This window comes from Excalfactoria chinensis, chromosome 25 (assembly GCF_039878825.1).
Source record: "Excalfactoria chinensis isolate bCotChi1 chromosome 25, bCotChi1.hap2, whole genome shotgun sequence".
Lineage (NCBI taxonomy): Eukaryota > Metazoa > Chordata > Aves > Galliformes > Phasianidae > Excalfactoria > Excalfactoria chinensis.
In genome coordinates this window covers 3,986,655-4,006,520 of record NC_092849.1, presented here as the reverse complement: position 1 = coordinate 4,006,520, position 19,866 = coordinate 3,986,655, and the positions used below count along the sequence as shown (strand labels likewise).

Sequence of the window (19,866 nt, the reverse complement as noted above, 5' to 3'; positions counted from 1 at the left end):
GGCATTGCTTCGGGGCCGTGCACAGAGTGGGGCGATGCTCGGGGTCTGGCTCTTGTGCGCTGGCCAGGCTGACACACTGGGGTTGCCCCACGGCCGCCAGTGCCCCGGATGACGCCAGCTCTCATCAGGGCTGCAGCAAGGCCGGATTCCCCTAAAGGGGCCGGTGGTGCAAGCGCTGCCGCTGCCCCATTTCCTCCCCCAGCCCCTCTGCTTCCTGCCGGACCCCACACATCCCACTGCCTCTGATTGCCATCTTAGGGATGCTGTCCTCTTGGGCTTTCTGCCGCCCAGGCCCCACGTCCCCATTGCTATCCTATAGGACACCCACGGCCAGCCCTGCCGGCTCCCACGCGGTTGCGCCATGCTGGAGAGGGATGTGCGTGTGTGGGGCGGCTGCGTGTTTTCCTGCGGCCGTTTCACTTCCCGAATGGTGTCACTGTCCCCACAGGACGTGACTCAGGGCTGGAGCCGTCCCTGTGCCGCCATGTCACCTCCGTGATGGCGGTCCTTGCGTGCGGATATCTGTGCACCCCGTGAGCAGACGACCCCTCCCACCGGGATGTCTCTGTTCTCAGGCCTGTCCCCTATGGACAACGTCCCCACGCTGCATTGCCTCATCGGGGACGTCCCCGTGGGCGGATGGTCCCATAACGGATGTTCTCCACGCCCGGGGGCTCTGCACCACAATGTCCATCCACTGTATGTCTGTATGCAGACCCCAATGGCTGCGTGGTCCCCATGGCCACCGCCCCACATCAGATGTCCCACATCAGATGTCCCACATCAGATATCCCACATCAGATATCCCATATCAGATATCCCTACTCCACGGCACATGTCTCCATGGTGGGTATCCCCGTGGCTGCCCCTTGAGGTGGGAGACCCCATGCCAGCTGTGCCCACAGCAGATCACAGAGCACAGTGAATGTCTCTATGGTGGATGTCCCCACGGATGGAGGTCAGTACGGATGGACGCCCCCCCCGCACCCCGCATTGAACACCCACGTGTCCGTCCCGCACAGTGACGCCCCCACGCGGGCGATGGGGCGCAAGGCGCGGCTTGGGGAAGGGGCGGGGCTGAGCGTGGAGGCGTGGCTTTGCCGTGTGGGCGGGGCGACGCGGTGACGTAGGAGCGGGGCGGGGCGACGCTGGGCGGCAGCCGGCGGTTGGGGGCCGCTGTCAGAGTCGGGGCCGCGAGCGGGGAGCACGGGCGGGCCGGCAGGTACCGGGCTGCGGGCGGCGGGATCGGGCCGGGCCGGGCCGGGCCGGAGCGGGTCGGGGGCGGCGGAGCCGGGCGGGCCGGGGCCGGCGAGGCGGGGGGGGGGGGGCGGCGGCCGCTCTCCGTGTCCTTGGCGCCGCCGCCCGGGCGCCTCGGGGCGGGGGAGAGGGCGGGGCCGCCGCGGGGATGGGCAGCTCCGATCGGCCAATCGGGGGGCGGCGGCGCGCCTCGCGCCGCTCCGATAGGTGGTGAAGGGCGCGAAGCCCGCGCGGCGGAGGCGGGCGCTGATTGGCGGGCGGGGCGCGGGGGCGGGGCCGAGCCCTCCGCCCTGCCGCACGTGGGGGCGCGGGGCCGCGGGCTCGGGGACCGGAACCGGAGCTGCGAACCGCTTCCTGGGCCGGACCTTAGGGCCGCTGCGCCGTCAGAGGGACGGACGGTCGCCGCGCCGCGCTCCGGCCCGTCCAGGGCAGCGCCGCCCCCACAGCCCCGTTGTGTTGTCCCGTCCTGTTCCCGCAGGAGGTGGCAGAGCCGGCCCGGCGCTGAGTGCCTGTCCCTCTGATCCAGCTGAGTTTAACTCTTATCCTTTCGGCGCCGTTTAGTGTTAAGGATTAGAAACCAAAAGCGTTTCCCAGTTCACCTCCTGCAGTAGATGGCGGTGGCTCCAAAGGCCACGTTTAGGCCCTTCCTCTGCTCTGCGCCCTTCCCATAGCAGCCCTCGGTCTGCACTATTCCTGCTTTGACCCCTGCAGGAGCTGGCAGTGCAGCTGTGGATCCCGCCGCAGTGCTGCATCACAGCCCCGTGTCTGCGCCGTGTTTGTGCCCCACTGCCCCCAGTGCCGTCCCACTTGGGGCTGACCCCCATCATTAATGCCTCTGTTTTGCAGCGCTGATCCTGGGATGGGGGCAGAGCTGAAATTGGACTCTGACCTGACTCTGGCCCTAACCCTAACCCTAACCTCTGCTGCGGATGCTTTTGTCCCAGAGCCTTTTTTCCCACGCGCTTTGGTGGGCTCAGGACTCTCCCCACGTGTGTCTCGTGCTTTAAACGTGGGGGTGGTGAATCTCTGCTTCTGCCCCCGGCAGCTCAGTGGAACAAAGATCTCTGCCCTTAATGCCTGCCATGAATCAAGGCCCAGGAATGCTGCGCTGCCGTCCCCTTGCAGCAGCAGCTCTGCCTCAGGAGGTCAGGATGCTTCGACCCAAACACTCTTTGCACCAAAATCCTGCGCTTAGAGGGGGGAGTTGGAGCTGCTGCAGTGCTGGGGGGCTAAAACTGCCTTCAGCAAAGCAAATGGGGAAGCCCAGCAGGTGATATTGCAGTAATGGGGCTGCGTTCTCCTCCCTTTGTAGAATCATGGAATTGCTCAGGTTGGAAAAGACCTTTAAGATCATCAGGTCCGACCACGTAGTGCTGGGAAACTTGGTTTGCTGCTGTGGGGTCACCTCCAACCCCGTGACGACTCGGGGCAGGCACAGGGCCAGGTGGCACTGTCCCATGTGCCAGTGCGGCCCAAGGAGATCTCATTGCAGCTCGTTCCCTGGGGCTGTGTTGTTGGCCTTTGTCAGCAGCGTCAGTGGGGAAGAGATGAAGGGATCTGCCCAGGAAGCCATGTCCTCAGTGGGCCGTGGGAGGGACGAGGCGGTTCTGGTGTCGGGAGAGCTCTTCCTGCAGTCACTTCTTCCCATTGCCCTGCGGCTGGAGGTGAGCTGCAGTCACCTCTGATCTCCTGCTGCATTCACAGCCCCAAATACTGTGCAGGTGCCGCTGTGGCCACCTGTGGGGGACAGCCCCGTCCCCCCGCTGCTACCCTGAGAGCCGCTGCGGGCTGCCCCAGCCCAGGCCTTGTCAGATGGATGGAGGCCAGAGGCAGGGTGAGTAATGCAGCAAGAATGGGCCAGGGAAGAGCCGCTTTGCTCCACTTGCAGCCATGGCCCTCACAGTAGGAAGGGAAGCGAAGGAGAAAGCGCTCGTTATGCAAACCCTGCAGAGGCTGTTTTCCTGTGTCCCAACAGGACAGGGTCAGCTGAGCACAGGGCAGTGCAGCATTCAGCAGTTAAACCCAGCTGGTAAGAAATAAATCAAGTTGCTAGAACTTTCCGGGCTGGTTTGGCACCTGTTTGGGTGGCATTCTGGAGCTCCCAGCACCGGCTGTGCTCCTGCACCCGGCGTTCCTGCGCTGGGCTCTGATTCCACGCAGTGCTGTCCCAGTGCGCGCCATGGGCACGGGGCACTGCTGCTCATAGCCTGGCGTGAGCAGGGCACCAGCAGCTCCTCGCAGGGCTTCCTCTCTCGTGCCGTGGACATCAGTTGAGTGCGTGGGGAAGGGGATGGGAAATAAAGTGATGAGAAGCTGCGGGGTGTTGTGCGGGGTGGGGACCTCCCGAACAAAGCTTGTCGCTCACTCACAAAGCTCGTGCCAGGGGTGATGGTGCTCGCGCTGCCTTGCACCCTTCCTAAAGCTCTTTTTGCTTCTATTCCAACAGGGACTCGCGTGAGGCTGTCGGACAAACATGTTTAACTTAAGGACTTGTGCAGCAAAGCTGAGGCCGCTGACGGCCTCTCAGACTGTTAAGACTATTTCCCAACAGAGGCCGGCAGCGCCCAGGACGTTTCACCCCATCCGGTGCTACAGCGCGCCGGTGGCTGCCGAGCCTTTTCTGAGCGGGACTAGTTCAAACTATGTGGAGGAAATGTACTATGCGTGGCTGGAAAACCCCAAAAGTGTACATAAGGTAAGGAGCAGCTCCGGGAAACCGCCCCCACTCGAGCGTGTGCGCGGCCGTGGGGCAGGTAAGTGCTGGCGTCCCAGGAGGATTCAGCTGGGTGTGGATGTCCGTTCCACTGCGCTCTCCTGAAAGCAGCAGCTGCAGCAGAAGCTTCTCCTCTCAAGAACGACCACCCTGCGCTGTGTGTGCAGCCAGCATGGAGCTCCCCACAGCCCGGATCACACGTGGATACAAGGAATGGCTTCGGAGGGAATGCGTCCTGCTGAGCTCCAGATGCTGGCTGCTTTCCAGCCCTTACTGCTCCTCAGGAGGGTTCATTCTGGGGGTGACAAGGAGAGGGTCCTCCTCACATCTCACGTCGTGCTTGCTGATCTGTGCCCTGCAGAATGCTGCTGAGTGGGGCTGGCAGTTGGGCACGGCCGTGTGTTGGTGCATCACTGCAGCACGAGGCAGGGCTGTGGGGTTTGCTCCTGGATGGTCAGAGGATTTCTGAAACCCCGTGGGTCCTGCGGCTGCGGGTTTTCCTCTTGGAGATCTCCAAACCCAGCTCTGGGGGATTGCTGGGTGCTGGGTGGGACCAGAGGGGCCTGGAGATGCCTCCGGCCGCAGCCACGCCACGCTCCTGTGCTGTTCCCTCATAATCCCCTGGCAGGAAGTCATCACATCCCCCTGGGGACTTCGTAACTTGCCCCAGGACCTCGGGGAAAAACCGTGCTGCCGGGGAGGCGCTGGCGTGTCCCAGCTGATAGCTGGGTCAGGGTGCGGCGCCCAAACCCAGCAGGCACAGCTTATCTCTGCAGCCTGCAGAAACCCTACGCCCGTCCTGGGCAGGGCTGGGGAGGAGCTGGGATTTCTGAGCTTGGCTCACCAGAAACCTCCCTGCCACCATCCCGTCCCAATGTGCCTCCGGGCGCCGAGCAGGGCGAGCTCACTTCCTCCATCCGGGACTGATTGCTGAGACTGCAAAACGTGTTGGTGTGCTCGTTTCATTTGAGGAAGGATTTTTTTCTGTTGTTGTTTCACTATCTTAAGCTTTTTTCCTCGTTCTGTCCTTCATCTGAACTCCAGCTTCCCATTAGAGAGCTTTGCTGGAGTAAGATGAGCAAATGGGAGCTAAGCTGGGGAGGGAGTAGGAAAGGGTGGGGGGAATTGTTGGGTGGCTGCTGGGAGCCTTCCTGGTGCTGGCCCCTTCCCGTTGCTGCTCCCAGAAGGAATGGTGACACACTGCTGGCTGGAGGGCTGGGATGCTGTCAAGCAGCCCCTGAACACATCCATGCTGACATGGGCCCAACTTTGCCCCTACCCAGCACGGTCTGCTCCTGCTGCTGGTGTGGGAGCGATATGGTCAGGAAATGCTTTGGGAACAGCATCAAGTGCTGTGCAGAAGTGCAGACAGGGAACACTGAGGGCCCTCCCCCTGTGGAGGGATGCCATTATCTTGTTGGAAAAGGGCTGGTCCGGCATGACTTGCCTTTGGTAAACTGGCACCGGCTTTTCCCCATCTCCTGCTTTGTTGGGTCTGTAGCAGTTTCTGGGAGGACCCGTCCCATCCCTTTCCCAGGAATTGCAGTCCTGTAGTTTCCTGGCTCCTCTTCTTGGAGCTCTGTAGCTCTTGATGACCTCAGTACTACCTTGGCCTTCCCGACTGTGTGCCCTGATGAGGTTCTCACTGTCCCTGGGGGGTGAAGCGCACTTCAGAGCAACCTGTTGGGCCAGGGTGGTCTGTGGTTCTCCCTGCCCTTAGCAGGGGACGGCCTGCCCTCGTTCTTCCTGCAGTTTGCCTTTGCTGGGGGCCCAGCCTGCAGCCTGGTGTGCCCTGCCGTTACGTTGGGCAATCAGGTGTTCAGTGAAAGTCCGATTGCGCTGCACTGCGCCCTGCTTGGAGAGCTCACAGCTGAGCTTTTCCTTTCGGACCAGAAGCAAAGTGCATCTCCGAGAGGCAAAGGTCTGCAGTGTCAGAACGGAGGTCACGAAGGCAGCAGCTCCCAGGGTGCAGATGTTTGGGTGTGATTCCAGGTGCAGTGACTGCAGGGAAGGAAAAGGTGCCTGCTTTTGGGGTGCTGCTGCTTAACCTTGTTCCTCTGGCAGTGCCCCACTTTGTCCTGCTGTGCCCCATCTCCCACTGACCCCCAGCAGTGGGGAGGCACTGGGGCTGTGCTGCTCAACACACCTGTGCTCATAATTCCTTTCTCATGCTGCATTTGTTGCCGGGGGGCAAAGCGTGCCTGGCAGCCCTGCAGGAGCCATTCTTTCACTGTCCTCAAAAACCTCGAGCGTGGATGGAAAATCATCCTGGTTCAATGTGTGAGCTCTGAAGTCTTTCTGCTTACATCAAGGCTTGGCCATGGGGTGACACAGCGGTGTTTGCAGGGCATTCAGGATGCTGGGAGCCACGTGGGGGCCAGCCCTGCTGGCAGCAGACAGCAAACCTCTGTCTCCCTCCCCCCTCACTGGGAGCAGATGCTGCATTCCCTTTTGTGGGGTGAAGGCTGGGTAATGGACTGGAAAACAGAGCGGTGAGCCTCAGTCCTGCTCTGCAGCAGCCAGAATCAGAGGCAGCAGCCTGGGGCAGGAGGGGACGGGATGGTGGCATCGCTCTGGGAGCTGCGGGCAGCCCTCCCCCCTGAGCAGGAAACAATGGCAGCACGGTCAGGTGCTGGGTTTAGTTTGTTCATTTTATTTCTTTATTATTTTTACCATCATGGAAATGAGCTGCATGGATATCAGTTACAGCTCCAGGTCTTTCCAGATTTAGTTTATGTTCCTCCAGTGTGACCTGCTTCTAAAACTGTTCACCCTGGGCAGCCACGTGTTGGGCGTCCGTGTGAGTTGGGAAGGCTGGAAATAGCTGGGGCAGGCAGGCCGGGTCACTGCATGTGCCCAGAGCTGCCTGCAAAGGTTAGGCTGCAGCTCCTGTTCTCAGGTACCAGGAGGAAGCCCCATCTTCTGCCCCAGCCCCACGCTGAAAGCTCTTTTTGCTGTGGTTTGGCCACCCTCACCTGTACTTCTGTGGCCAGTAGAAGAGCTGGTCTCTGGAATGAGAAATGAATGGGAAAGGGATTGGAAAGGAAAACAACAGTAAAGAAAACCCAAGAGTGGAAGGTGCCCTGTGCTGGGAGTTGGGCCCTCCAAGCCACAGTGAGGGGCTGAGAGCTTTGCACCAGGGACATTTGGGCTGCACCTGCTGATCTGTCCCCATTTTTTCCCTCTAGTCATGGGACATCTTCTTTCGCAACGCCAACGCCGGAGCTGCTCCAGGCACTGCTTACCAAAGCCCCCCCCCGCTGAGCTCCAGCCTTTCCGCACTGTCCCAAGCACAGTTCCTGGTTCAAGCACAGCCCAACGTAGACAAACTGGTGGAAGACCATCTGGCAGTGCAGTCTCTTATCAGGGCATATCAGGTAAGAACGCAGCGTTGCACCGAGCACCGCATTACCCTCTGCAGCCTTCCCAGCAGCTGCACGCTGCCATGTGTGCACACCCCATCACTGTAACGCTGCCTGACAATAGGAAGCTTAAAGCCACTGCCACCCTACCTGGGCCTTTGCTGCAGAATCAGCCTCTGGGGAGAAATGAGTTCCTAGCAGAAAGGAACCTCTGCAGCACGCACCCATGGCTGGCGTTTTAGCTCAGGAGAACGCTGAGATGCATTCCTGCACCCATCGTTCTTTCCATCATTCCATCATTCTTTCACTCTGCTCTTCCTGGGCTGTTTGTGAGCCCCTTGCACTGTGCTGATGGCATGGGAGCTGAGCACCATGCTGGCTCCTTGCGGCGCTGGCTTCTAATGTGGCATCATTGGAGGCATCCACTTCCAACGCAGCAGCGTGCACACAAAGCCCTCTGCACTCCCTCTGCTCTCTCAGCCCCGCAGCGGCTGTGCTGGGAGGTGGTTGTTCTTGACCTGCTTTTTCTGAACTGGATTGAGAAAGCTGCAGCCGTAGTGGGGAGGTTCCAAGTGGGGAGGCTGAGCGTGGCATGCAGGTGGGTGAGGGCCAGCAGCCCTACCTGTGGTATGTGACCTACTTAACCACCAGGCAATTAACTTCCGAAACCAGATCGAGCTGGAGAGGCCCTGTAAGGACAGGCGAGCGGTGTCCCTGCCCTGTGCTGGCTCCTGGTGGTACCAGAACCGGTCCGTTCCTCCCTCGTAGCAATGCTTGGATGCCCAGTTCATTATTTCCTTTGAAATGACTGCTGTGTTCTTGTTAGGGCTGGGGAAAACAATCTGCCGCCGTGTCCCTGCGGCAGAGGCAGCCATGGAGCCCATGATGTGGGACTGCTGCCACCGCTGCCTTGGGGGGCTCTGTGTGCCAAAATGGGGGATCTGGGGGGGGAGGGAAAAAAAGGAAGAAAAGAAGCACAAGAGAAGACCCCATCCTTGTTCCCACCTCCGGATGGAGGAACCCAACTTCCTCAGTGGGAAGGCACTGCAGCCACTGAGCCCTGGATCTGCTGACCCTGAGGTTCGGGATAGCCCTCCATGCCCAGCCCTTGTCATCGATTTTGGGGCATCCCATAACACAGCTCAACCCAGTGCGCATCGTGGATCCAGAGGGCAGCACTGAGTATTGGAAATGAAAGCCGTGAGTGCTGAAAATAAAGCAGTACGGACTGGAAAGGAAAGCAGTAAGCACTGGACATCAGTAAGTGTGGGAAGGAAAGTCTCAGCGGTGCCAGGGGCAGCAAGGAGGATTTTCAGGCTGAAGAGTGCAGCTCTGGCTGCTGAGCACTGCTGAGCTCTGTGGGGAGGCGCAGGTAAGTGGGTGGCAGTGGCACAACGCTGCTGGGCCCTTCCCAGTGCTGTGCTGGGAGCTGCTCTGGGCTTCAGAGCCATGGAGTGGGGCTGGGACCCTCCTGGCCGGCTCTGCGGGAGACGTGAGGAGGGAATCTGCACAAGGTTGTGTTGTTCTGGTTATTATTTTAAGGAACATCAATGAGTTCGTCTTAATGACTAATCTGTGTTGTTACTTCCAGGTCAGGGGCCATCACATTGCAAAGCTCGACCCTCTCGGCATTAGTTGTGTAAATTTTGATGATGCGCCCGTAACTGTTTCTCCAAACGTCGGTGAGAATTACTCTGCAAATTAATTTGAATGTAATTTAACTTTTTTACCCCTCCCCTCTTTTTGTTTCTCTCCCTCTCCCTCCTGGTACCTGTCCTCCCCTCCATTCCCGGCCCATTTCATAGATTCGAGGGCACCATGTAGCACAACTCGACCCCCTGGGCATCCTGGATGCGGATCTGGACTCATCCGTTCCAGCCGATATTATCACATCCACAGACAAACTGGGTGAGGGCTTTGAGAGCAGTTAGTGCTGCATTGCTTGGGCTCCTCTCTCTCTCACAGCTTTGTAGGTAGAGCGCTTCACCAGAGCAGGGGAAAGGTCTGAAGTTTCCTTCCTAACCACGGCTCCAAATCAGTCTGGGGAGCGCAGCGGTGGCGGAGCAGCTCTGCCCCCCCCCGGCCATCAGTGCTCCACGTTGGCTGAGCTCTGAGCTCTGAGCTCTGCCACCGATTGTGCCAAGGAAGCTTTGGGATGCGTCCCCACCTGGTAGGGTGGAAGTTCCCCTGCTTGGCAGTGAGGGATGCATGCGTGTGTGGCACAGAGGGGGGTGAAGCTCTAACGCTCAGTGCTCTCCAGCACAGCAGCAGCGAGCTCCTTCACCCCGCTGCTGCTTCCAGGGCTGGTCCTTTGCTGCAAGGCATGCTCCTAACCTAGAGTAGAGCTCAGCGATGATCACTAACCTCGCACAGCTGCAACAGCCGATCCGAATTCTGTCTGTCTGTGTCTGTCTGTCTGGACGGGTCGCTCACCCCGCTGCCGGCACCAGGCACCGAGCCTCGTGCTGCTGGGCTGGGCTGGAGGAGCAGTGCTCAGGATGCTCCCGGTGCGGCTGTGCAGTGCAGCCCTGTCCCGGCTGCAGCGTGCTGCATTGCCTGGGCTAACCCTGACCTCAGTGCCGCAGCCGGGCGGTCGCTGTGAGGCCTTTGTGGCGTTCTTGCTGAGATTTGGCACTGTGGCTCCCGGTGTCGATTTAATTACCAGGAGTGCTTAACGAGAGCAGGGAGTGAGCCGTGCTGCTGCTGCCAGCTGCTGGTTTGCACCAGGGCTGGGTTGCGTTGGCTGCCGCGGCCAGTGTGTGGCTGCAGGAGGCGGTTTGTGCCATCGGGAGCACCAGATGCAAAACCTCATCCCATGGATCCTGAAATGAAGCTGCTCGTGCTGAGCTGAGCAGCGTGGGGACACGGCGGCTGGGAGGAGAGCTGCCATCCCCTGCTTGCGATGTGCAGCCAAGCCCAGCCCAGCAGCAATCCCACGTGGCTCGATGCGGTGCTTCTTCCTTAATTGGCAACAGCCTCATCGCTGCTGAGCCGGCAGTGCTGCCTTCCCATGTGGGAGCTTCCCCACGCCGTGCCATCCTCACAGAGGGCGCAGTGGATGGGAGCACAGGGCAGGATGCACACCGTGTCGCATACCGGGTCCCCATGGCGCTGCTGGGTGCTGTTTCCCACTGACAGCCCAAGAGGTGCTGCAGGAGGTGATTGGACAGGCGGTGCTCTGGGAGGCTGCAGCGCATCCTTAGCTCTGACATGGAGAGAGATGGGTTTGAAGGGAGATGGATGGCTGCAGCCAGAGCTCTGCAGGTGTAGGTCGGTGTGAGGGGGAATTCCTTTCCCCAGGGGTGGTGGGGGGCTGTCACTGCTGCCTGGAGCTGTGGGTGCCCCGTCCCTGGAGGTGCCCAAGGCTGTGAATGGAGCCCTGGGCAGCCTGAGGGCCCTTCTGGTCCAACCACGCTGGGATCCCATGGCTCAGTGCTTCGGGATGCTGTCTGCCTGCAGCCTGGCTGAGGGCTGTCAGGAGGACAAGGGCAGGTTTTCCAGCCAGTGCAAAAGATCCGCCGTAGGCTGTTTGCAGAGAAAGCCAATTTCTAAGCAAATCCTGCTGGCTTTTTGCTTGGGAAGAGTATTTCCTAACACTTGGGCTGCAGTTAATTTGTGGAGCAGTTAATAAGAGGAGTGTTTGTTGGACTTGCCCTGGAAACAATCCTTTGTTTCCTATTTCTGCGCATTGAAATCCTTAAAGGTCAGCTGTCACAGCGTGAGCTGCAAGCAGCTTCTGCTCTGACTGAGGAGCTGGGTGCCTCATCTCTGAAGCTGGTCTTTTGTCTCAGTTGCCTTTTGTGGAGCAGCTCGCTGCTGTCGGGTTTGGAAGCTGTCTGTGGGTGCAGCAGGGCAACCTTCGGGTTAATGCAGGAGTGCCGCGTCCCGTGCAGGGGAACCCCTTGTTGTGCTCATCCCCGTTCTTGCTCAGGAGACGGAGCGCTCCTGCGTGCGGGTCGGTCTGTCCGTGGAAGGACCCTTTGGCACACATCGGCTGTGCCCACAAAGCCCTCTGCTCCCCTTGGGGCCGTTCTCCAGCCTGCGGTTGGAGGTGCTGCCCACTAGAGGAGACCTCAACCCATGCAGCCCAACTGCTGCCCAGTGTCTGATGCCCGCTCCCTCCCCCCGTCCCACGTTTTCCACCAGGACCCCTTTGCCACGTAGCACAGCCATCCTCCACCCCCCCCCCCCCCTTTGCCTCCGTTGGTCCCCGCTCTGTTTGAACGCTGTTCTCCATCTCATTTTTAGACTCGTGTTTTCCCACGGCTGTTCTCCTCGCGGTTCTTTTCCTTTACTAACTCTGACTGTCTCTCTATCTTCTCCCTCTGCACCCCCCGCTCACCCCAGACCTCGCGGTGTTCAAGGAGCGGCTGAGAGTGTTAACAGTGGGAGGTACGCACCGCGGCAGCCCCAGCCCTCAGCAGCACAGCACTGTCTATAGGTTACTCTGGGCCCTTTGGCTAAAGGCAAGCGGGGCGTGCGGTCGGCGATGCTTCACCCCGAGTTGGAGCGTTCCCCGTAGCAGCGCCGGGTGCCCTCTGATTTGCACACACCTATTGCTCCACGGCCTTCCGTTGTGACCTGGTTGTCTCGTGCTGGATGTTAATTGCTGCTCGGTTGATGCGCTCAAACCTCCTCCGTGCTCATTTTGGGTTTTGTGCCACTTTTGTCCCCCTCCCCTCCCCTCTCCTCCCTTCCCCACCTGTGGCCGACCCCCCTCACCCCCCTGGCCCCATCCCTTCCTTCTCTCTCCGCTTCTGCTCGTCCCACCCGCCGCAACCCTGCAGGATTTTACGGGCTGGACGAGTCCGACCTCGACAAGGTCTTCCATTTGCCCACAACCACCTTCATCGGAGGAAATGAGTCGGCTCTTCCGCTGCGGGAGATCATCCGCCGCCTGGAGGTGAGGGCTGTGTGTGTCTGCAGGCGGTGGAGCAGCGTGCAGCACAAGGGTTGTTTGTGCAGCACAAGGGCTGTTTGCAGCACAAGGGCTGTTTGCAGCACAAGGGTTGTTTGTGCAGTACAAGGGCTGTTTGCAGCACAAGGGCTGTTTGCAGCACAAGGGCTGTTTGCAGCACAAGGGCTGTTTGCAGCACAAGGGCTGTTTGCAGCACAAGGGCTGTTTGCAGCACAAGGGCTGTTTGCAGCACAAGGGCTGTTTGCAGCACAAGGGCTGTTTGCAGCAGTGCCGTGGCTTTGCTGAAGGTTGTTGTTTCCTCTCTGCCTCACTCCCTGTTCCTGGCTGACCTCAGGAGGGTGATAAGTGTCTGAGATCAGCAGTGGGAGGGCAGGCCCTGATCCTGGGAGGTTTTCCTCATTCCCTGCCTGCCTTAACAAATGTGGTCTGCATTGCCCTGAGGTGCAGCCCTGCGAGGCTGTGAGTTGTGCAGTGGGGGTGCGGCAGTGTGCTGGGTGGCTCCTGGGCGGTGCATCTCTCTGCTCGCCCTGCTGGGTGCTGAATGAGGGGACCAGGGGATCCCCCAGCACCGCACAGAGCTGGCTTGGAGCGGGCTGGGGGCGCGCACGGCTCCCGGCGGTGCCTCACGGTCCGTGCAATGCTCCGGGCAGATGGCGTATTGCCAGCACATCGGCGTGGAGTTCATGTTCATCAACGACCTGGAGCAGTGCCAGTGGATCCGGCAGAAGTTTGAGACCCCGGGGATCATGCAGTTCACCAACGAGGAGAAGCGAACGCTGCTGGCGCGCCTGGTCCGCTCCACCAGGTACGTGACGAGCAGCGTGGCCGTAGGCTCCGTTTTACCCCATTTAGCCCCATTAGTGCCGGATGGCTGCCCCAGCTGGACGGTCACCACCCACATCAGCTGTCCTTGGCGTCATCCACGCGGTCGCTCGGGGCCGGGCTCACCATGCAGATACGACGCAGGGCTCACTCAGGTGCCGCCAGAGCGCTGGCACAGAGCCGGCACACAGATGATGCTGGCAGAAAACAGCTAAAAATAAGGCCTCGTTCAAACAGCAGCACAGCACAGAGTCGGTGTGCACACAGGGTGGGGGCGGGGAGCTGGGCAGACGGAGGGGGTGAGCGGGGGATGTGCCCCCCTGAGCTCCCTCTCTGCTCCCCCTTCCAGGTTTGAGGAGTTCCTCCATCGGAAATGGTCCTCGGAGAAGCGTTTTGGTCTGGAGGGCTGCGAAGTGCTGATCCCAGCCTTAAAGACCATCATTGATAAGTCGAGTGAGAAGGGAGTGGATTATGTGATCATGGGGATGCCCCACAGGTATGCGCTGCCGTGTTTGGTGCCCTGGGGTTTGGTTCTGTTCGGCTCAGACCTCAGCAACTCATGATGGTCTCTGGGGGGGAAGAGATGGGGATGGCACTGCAGAGCCTGCTCTGTGCCTTTGGCAGAAGGAGCTTTGTTGGAGCAGGGCTGCAATGTGAGGGTGGGATCTGGCCATGCTGCGGCAGGGAGGGCACAGAGGGGGTCCCCATCCCTGCAGGGACAAAGGATGTGTTACAGCTTGGGACCCCATCCCCTCCGCTTGCCCCCTCCCCTTGTTCCCCACAGCTCGGGCTGCAGGGCTGCCCCCCGGCTCTGTGGTGGGGGAGGCTCCAGGCTGTGCTGCCTGCTGCTCACTGACAGCACTGCTTTCACAGAGGACGCCTGAACGTCCTCGCCAACGTGATCAGGAAGGAGCTGGAGCAGATCTTCTGCCAGTTCGACTCCAAGCTGGAGGCTGCTGACGAGGTGAGCCCTGCTCCTCTCCATCCCCTCAGCAACCCGCAGGCCGTGCTGCTGTGAGCTGCATCTCACCACTGCCGGCAGCACTGCACTGCACTGCACCCTCCTGCAGGGCTCCGGTGACGTCAAATACCACCTGGGCATGTACCACCGCCGCATCAACCGCGTCACCGACAGGAACATCACCCTGTCCCTGGTGGCCAACCCTTCCCACCTGGAGGCGGCCGACCCCGTGGTGCAAGGCAAGACCAAAGCAGAGCAGTTCTACTGCGGGGACACGGAGGGGAAGAAGGTGAGCAGTGGTGTGGGGCAGGGCGGGCGGCACCAAGGGGCTGTCACACACACTGCCATCACCACGGCTGCTCCCACTGGCCTTTGCTGCTCCCCTGGTCTTTGCTGACAGCTCCTGCCAGGGCTCGACCCTGAGCAGTGTTCCCATCCCCAGCATCAGGGCTGATGCAGCTCCACGCTGCAAGGTCTCATTGTGCACAGGTGGGAGTGCAGGGGGCACCGAGCTGGGATGGCTGCACATGCTGGGGGGGATTGTGCCCAATCTCACAGCCTCATTCATCCCCTGTGGCACTCCAGAAGTGGAAGGGTGAGATCAAAAACTTCCCTTCCTCCCACACCGCGAGGGCTGGGAATAAATAGAGCAGCTCTGTCCTCGCCTGGCAGGCGTCCTCAGGCAGCCCCCGGCTAAAGCAGCGGAGCAGCTGACGGCACGGCGAGCTCTGCCACAATGCGCTCCTTCTTTTGGGGTGAAGGCATGCAGGAAAGGTGCATTTGTCCCAACCCCGTCCCTGGAGCTTTGGAGCAGAGGGGTGTTGGGGTGGGACGATGACCCCGAGCATCCCACAGGGATCACAGCAGCTGCCACTCAAGCGCTGTGGGAAATCATTGGACTCTTCCCATGGGGCTGCGATGCGGCTGCAGCACGACCGAGTGCCTTCGCCCCACAGGTGATGTCCATCCTCCTGCATGGAGATGCAGCGTTTGCAGGGCAGGGAATTGTGTATGAGACGTTCCACCTGAGCGACCTGCCCTCCTACACCACTCACGGCACGGTGCACGTCGTGGTCAACAACCAGGTGAGGGGCACAGCTGCCCAAAACCGGGGGAGATGCTGCAGCTCCAGTGCTCGGATGGAGCTGGGGAAGCCCGGCTCGGTGCAGGCCCGAGGCCTGGAAGCCTCCTGCATTCCCCAGGTGCCGTGCAAGCTGACGGAGCGTGCCTGGCCCGCTGCCTGCCTGGCTTCAGTGCCAGCCGGGATCTGCAGGCAGATCGTTCCAAATCCCGTCCTCCCCACCAGATCGGTTTCACCACTGACCCTCGCATGGCCCGCTCCTCTCCGTACCCCACCGACGTCGCCCGCGTGGTCAACGCGCCCATCTTCCACGTCAATGCAGACGACCCCGAGGCCGTGGTGTATGTGTGCAACGTGGCAGCGGAGTGGAGAAGCACCTTCCATAAGGACGTGGTGGTGGATTTGGTAAGGAGGTGACACCTGACTTGATCCTAAAGCTGCGGCTCCTCCAGCCTTTGGGGCACGGTGTCAGGGGAGGGAAAGAGAAGGTTTGTGCCAGGTCCTGAGAGCGTGCTAACACTGGGGAGGAAGTGCCGCCTCTGCCTGTACACCTGCCCTTGTGCTGAGCAGGGCAGAGCTGCTCCCTCCTGGGCCGCTTTGGACCTTCCATAGCACACACAGGGCTGCTCTCAGAGGCTCCCTCCCTCCCTGTAGGTGTGTTACAGGCGCAACGGGCACAACGAGATGGACGAGCCGATGTTCACGCAGCCCCTGATGTACAAACAGATCCGGAAGCAGAAGCCGGTGCTGCAGAAATACGCCGAGCTCCTGATTTCACAGGGGGTGGTGAATCAGCCGGAGTACGAGGTACGGTCACTGGGGTCGGGGTGCAGCTGGGCAGCACTATGGGGTGTGTGTGGGGGGGCAAAGGAACAGTGTTCTCCCATCTCCACAACAGAAAGGTTTCAGGGCACAGCATATGGGAGAGGGATGCAGGGCACCGAGCACACAGACCTGCCCTGGCTGCCCCAGAGCCTCATGAGGCCACTTAGTTTGTTCAGAGCTGGGGTGACATCTCGTGGGCCCATCGCCGCTCACCTAAAGGTGGCAGAGCTGTGCTGCACCCGCTGGCACTGGGCTGGGAGCAGGAACATCTCGTTCCCATCTCATTCCTGTCTCACTCCCTCGATCTCTGCAGTGCTGAGCTGCTCCAGAGCTGTGCCTTGCAGCACTGGGAGGGCTGGGGCTGAGCTGCAGGGCCCCCGGGGGGTGCCTGGCATGGGGACCCGATCTGAGCCTGGGAGCCCCACGAGCTCGTGCCAGCACTGCTGTTCGGAGCCTCCTCAGCAACGCGGCTCTGCCTGCTTCTGCCTCACAGGAGGAAATAGCCAAGTATGATAAGATCTGTGAGGAGGCCCATGCGAGATCCAAGGATGAAAAGATCCTGCACATCAAGCACTGGCTGGACTCCCCCTGGCCTGGTAAGTCACTGGCAGCGGTTCAGCGAGCGCATAGCCCGGCTTCTCCAGAGCCTGCTGGGATTCTGGTGCCCTGACAGCTGGCTTTCAGCAAACGCGTGCTCATGGGGTCAGGGCTCGGTGCTGGCATCCCCGCTTCTGCCCTCGGGGTGTTGGTGGAGCCGGGCACGGCCCTGCAGCAGCACTCTGCCTGCTCCTCCGGCCGCAGGTTTCTTCACTCTGGACGGCCAGCCCCGCAGCATGAGCTGCCCCTCCACCGGGCTGAACGAGGAGGACCTGACGCACATCGGCCAAGTGGCCAGCTCTGTGCCCGTGGAGGATTTCACCATCCATGGAGGTAGGAGCTCGCTGAGCCACGTGCTCGTTGCTGAGGAGGTGTGGGAGAAGGCTGGAGCGCCGAGGGGTTCAAAGGGAGCTGTGGTTAATTAAGGGAGGAGCGCGAGGAGCAGCTCATCCTCGGAGCTGCCCAGAGGGCACGTTGTCAGCCCACGGGCAGGTCTGGGGATGGAGGTGTTACCACCGCCGCCATCCATCGTCTGTGCCGGCAGGTCTGAGCCGAATCCTGAAGACCCGCGGGGAGATGGTAAAGAACAGGACTGTGGATTGGGCCCTGGCTGAGTACATGGCGTTCGGCTCCCTGCTGAAGGAGGGCATCCACATCCGCCTGAGCGGGCAGGACGTCGAGAGGGGCACCTTCAGGTGGGGCAGCGCCGGCCGTGCTCAGCCCCACAGCCAATGGAAGGGATCCCAAACCACACGGCCTTTGTCCTTTGGGTTGTTAATTTTGCCACCCTGCCCACGATCTCCTGCTGGCAAAGCATTGCACCGAGCAGCTGGGAAGGGGGAACGGCCAAATGAGACCCCCACAAGGCAGCGTTTGGCAGGAGGTGACGCGGCGCTTCCCTCTCTTCCAGCCATCGCCACCACGTGCTGCATGACCAGAACGTGGACAAGAGGACCTGCATCCCCATGAACCACCTGTGGCCCAACCAGGCTCCCTACACTGTCTGCAACAGCTCCCTGTCTGAGTACGGTGTCCTGGGTAAGAGTGGCTCTGCACCCGGGGGGTCATACCCCCACCGCTCCCCCTCACACCCCCCTTGACCCCTCCTGCAGGCTTCGAGCTGGGCTTTGCCATGGCCAGCCCCAACGCCCTGGTGCTCTGGGAAGCCCAGTTTGGGGACTTCCACAACACCGCCCAGTGCATCATCGACCAGTTCATCTGCCCTGGGCAAGCCAAGTGGGTCAGGCAGAACGGCATCGTCCTGCTGCTCCCCCATGGCATGGAGGGCATGGTGAGGAACCCCCCCACCCTCCTCCAGACCCCTGGCTGCCCCCCAGTCTGGCCATGCCTTCACTCTGTCTGGCTCCACCTGCAGGGCCCTGAGCACTCATCCGCCCGTCCCGAGCGGTTCCTGCAGATGTGCAACGACGATCCCGACGTCTTCCCTGTGAGTGGGGCTCAGCCCGACCCCCTGCTCAACCCCTCCCCCTCCCCCTGGCCTTGCTGGGCCCTGATCACCGTAAAGCTTGAGGGTTGGTGGTGGCCCTGGGGCGGGCAGGGAGGGCATTATCTCACACTGGGGAGCACAATGCACGGCTGTCCCCAGCGCTGCGGTCTCTGTGTCCCCATGTACTTTGGGAGGGGGCCGGGGGGGCAGCGGGGCTGCGTGCCCGGAGCTGCAGGGCCAGCAGGCGCTGCTGTTCCTCGACACCCCCTGACCCACGCTTGTTGAGGCAGAAGCTGGATGACTTCGATGTGCGCCAGCTGTACGACTGCAACTGGATCGTCGTCAACTGCTCCACTCCAGCCAACTTCTTCCATGTCCTCCGGCGTCAGATCCTGCTGCCCTTCCGCAAGCCGGTCAGTGCCCGGGGCCGGGGTGGTGGGTGCAGCGTGTACTGCCGGCTGCCCGCAGGGCTGCTCACTGCGGGGGGGGATGGAGCTCTTGGGTTGAAAACCATTGCTGTCCTTGGGCAAATGGAGCAGCCCGTGTGCCCTCCTGAGCTCCCGGCCGAGCAGAGGGAGAGCACAGATGGGCAGCTGTGCTCCCTGCTGGGGGCGAGGAGGTTGGCGCTGCTCACCCCCTGTTGGCCTCTCCCTCCCCGCAGCTGATCATCTTCACTCCAAAGTCGCTGCTGCGCCATCCCGAAGCGCGCTCCAGCTTTGATGACATGCTGCCAGGTACGGCGCTGTGGGGCCGTTTGCCTCCCGGGGGGCGAAGGGCAGCAGCCGGCGCGGTGTAAAGTCCTGCTGGCAGCATCCTTCAGCCTTGAGCTGCAGCAGATTGGGCTCCTTTGGATGCGGCAGAATGGGCTGGAGAGGCGTCGTGGTCCCCTCGGTCCTGGCCGTGGGTCCTTCTGGCCTCAGCAGCCCCCAGCAGTGCCGAGCTGTGACCGTGGGCTTCCATCTCCACAGGCACCAACTTCCTCCGCGTCATCCCCGACTGCGGCCCGGCGGCTCAGAGCCCGCAGAACGTGCGCCGGGTGCTGTTCTGCACCGGGAAGGTGTACTACGACCTGACCCGGGAGCGCAAGGCCCGCGGCATGGAGGCAGACGTGGCCATCACCAGGGTGGAGCAGGTGAGCCCGGCAGTGCTCCGGCTGCGTTGAGCCGGCAGAGCCTTTGCCGGGCTGTGGGTCGCCCGTCCCCGTGCCACCCCGGCTGCCACCTCCCCCTTTCCCACCGCAGCTGTCGCCGTTCCCCTTCGACCTGCTGCAGAAGGAAGCTCAGAAATACCCCAACGCCGAGCTGGTGTGGTGCCAGGAGGAGCACAAGAACCAGGGCTACTACGACTACATCAAACCGCGCCTGCGCACCACCATCAACCGCGCCAAGCCCGTGTGGTAGGAGCCGAGCTGGGGGTCCCACGGGGCAGCGCCGCGCTCAGGGCTGTCCCAGGGACCCCCAGCCACCATCGTCTCCCTGCAGGTACGCAGGCCGGGAGCCGGCAGCCGCCCCCGCCACCGGCAACAAGAAGACGCACCTGACGGAGCTGCAGCGGCTGCTCGACACCGCCTTCAACCTGGACGCCTTCAAGGACCTGGCCTGAGCCCCCCCCGCCTCCCCCCGGCCGCTGCTGCATGCGTGCGGCTCTGCCCGTCTGTCTGTGTCTGTCGCTCGCCTCCGTCCTCAACTTACACACCTTGTCAACCCTCCGCCTGGCCTCGTCTGTGCCGCCGCAACGCAGCCCCGTGGGGAGGAGGGGGCCGGGCCCCCCACGTAGAGGCTGAGATCCCCCGTTGGGGTTGGGAACCACCCACTGACGTTGGCATCCCTCGATGAAGCCAAACCCTCCCGTTGGGGCTGGGACCCCTCCAGTTGGGACTGAAC

At 61.4% G+C, this 19,866-nt stretch overlaps 1 protein-coding gene across 3 annotated transcripts; it reads left to right on the top strand.

Annotated features, from left to right (window-relative positions):
• Positions 1–1,112: 1,112 nt before the first annotated feature.
• OGDH (oxoglutarate dehydrogenase) lies at positions 1,113–19,691 on the top strand. 3 transcript variants are annotated; one of them, XM_072357024.1, is made up of 24 exons: positions 1,113–1,222; positions 3,704–3,952; positions 7,159–7,347; positions 8,924–9,014; positions 11,680–11,724; positions 12,120–12,235; positions 12,901–13,055; positions 13,422–13,568; positions 13,946–14,036; positions 14,143–14,322; positions 14,990–15,118; positions 15,340–15,519; positions 15,769–15,921; positions 16,433–16,535; positions 16,741–16,869; positions 17,081–17,231; positions 17,447–17,574; positions 17,649–17,827; positions 17,912–17,983; positions 18,274–18,396; positions 18,645–18,717; positions 18,952–19,115; positions 19,225–19,379; positions 19,465–19,691. In XM_072357024.1, the coding sequence occupies exons 2-24, from the start codon at positions 3,731–3,733 to the stop codon at positions 19,583–19,585; spliced, it is 3,096 nt and encodes a 1,031-aa protein (XP_072213125.1). In that variant the 5' UTR covers positions 1,113–1,222; positions 3,704–3,730; the 3' UTR covers positions 19,586–19,691. The 3 variants fall into 3 exon arrangements, with proteins under 3 accessions (XP_072213125.1, XP_072213126.1, XP_072213127.1); XM_072357025.1 differs by lacking the exons at positions 8,924–9,014; positions 11,680–11,724 and adding an exon at positions 9,138–9,240; XM_072357026.1 differs by lacking the exon at positions 11,680–11,724.
• The last annotated feature ends 175 nt before the right edge of the window (positions 19,692–19,866 follow it).

Excerpts from the sequence above, each read along its gene's own strand:
- OGDH (XM_072357024.1), top strand. The coding sequence starts at position 3,731 with ATGTTTAACTTAAGGACTTGTGCAGCAAAGCTGAGGCCGCTGACGGCC. Across the intron at positions 13,569-13,945 it reads ATCATGGGGATGCCCCACAG|AGGACGCCTGAACGTCCTCG; the intron begins GTATGCGCTGCC and ends CTGCTTTCACAG. Across the intron at positions 19,116-19,224 it reads CCATCACCAGGGTGGAGCAG|CTGTCGCCGTTCCCCTTCGA; the intron begins GTGAGCCCGGCA and ends TTCCCACCGCAG.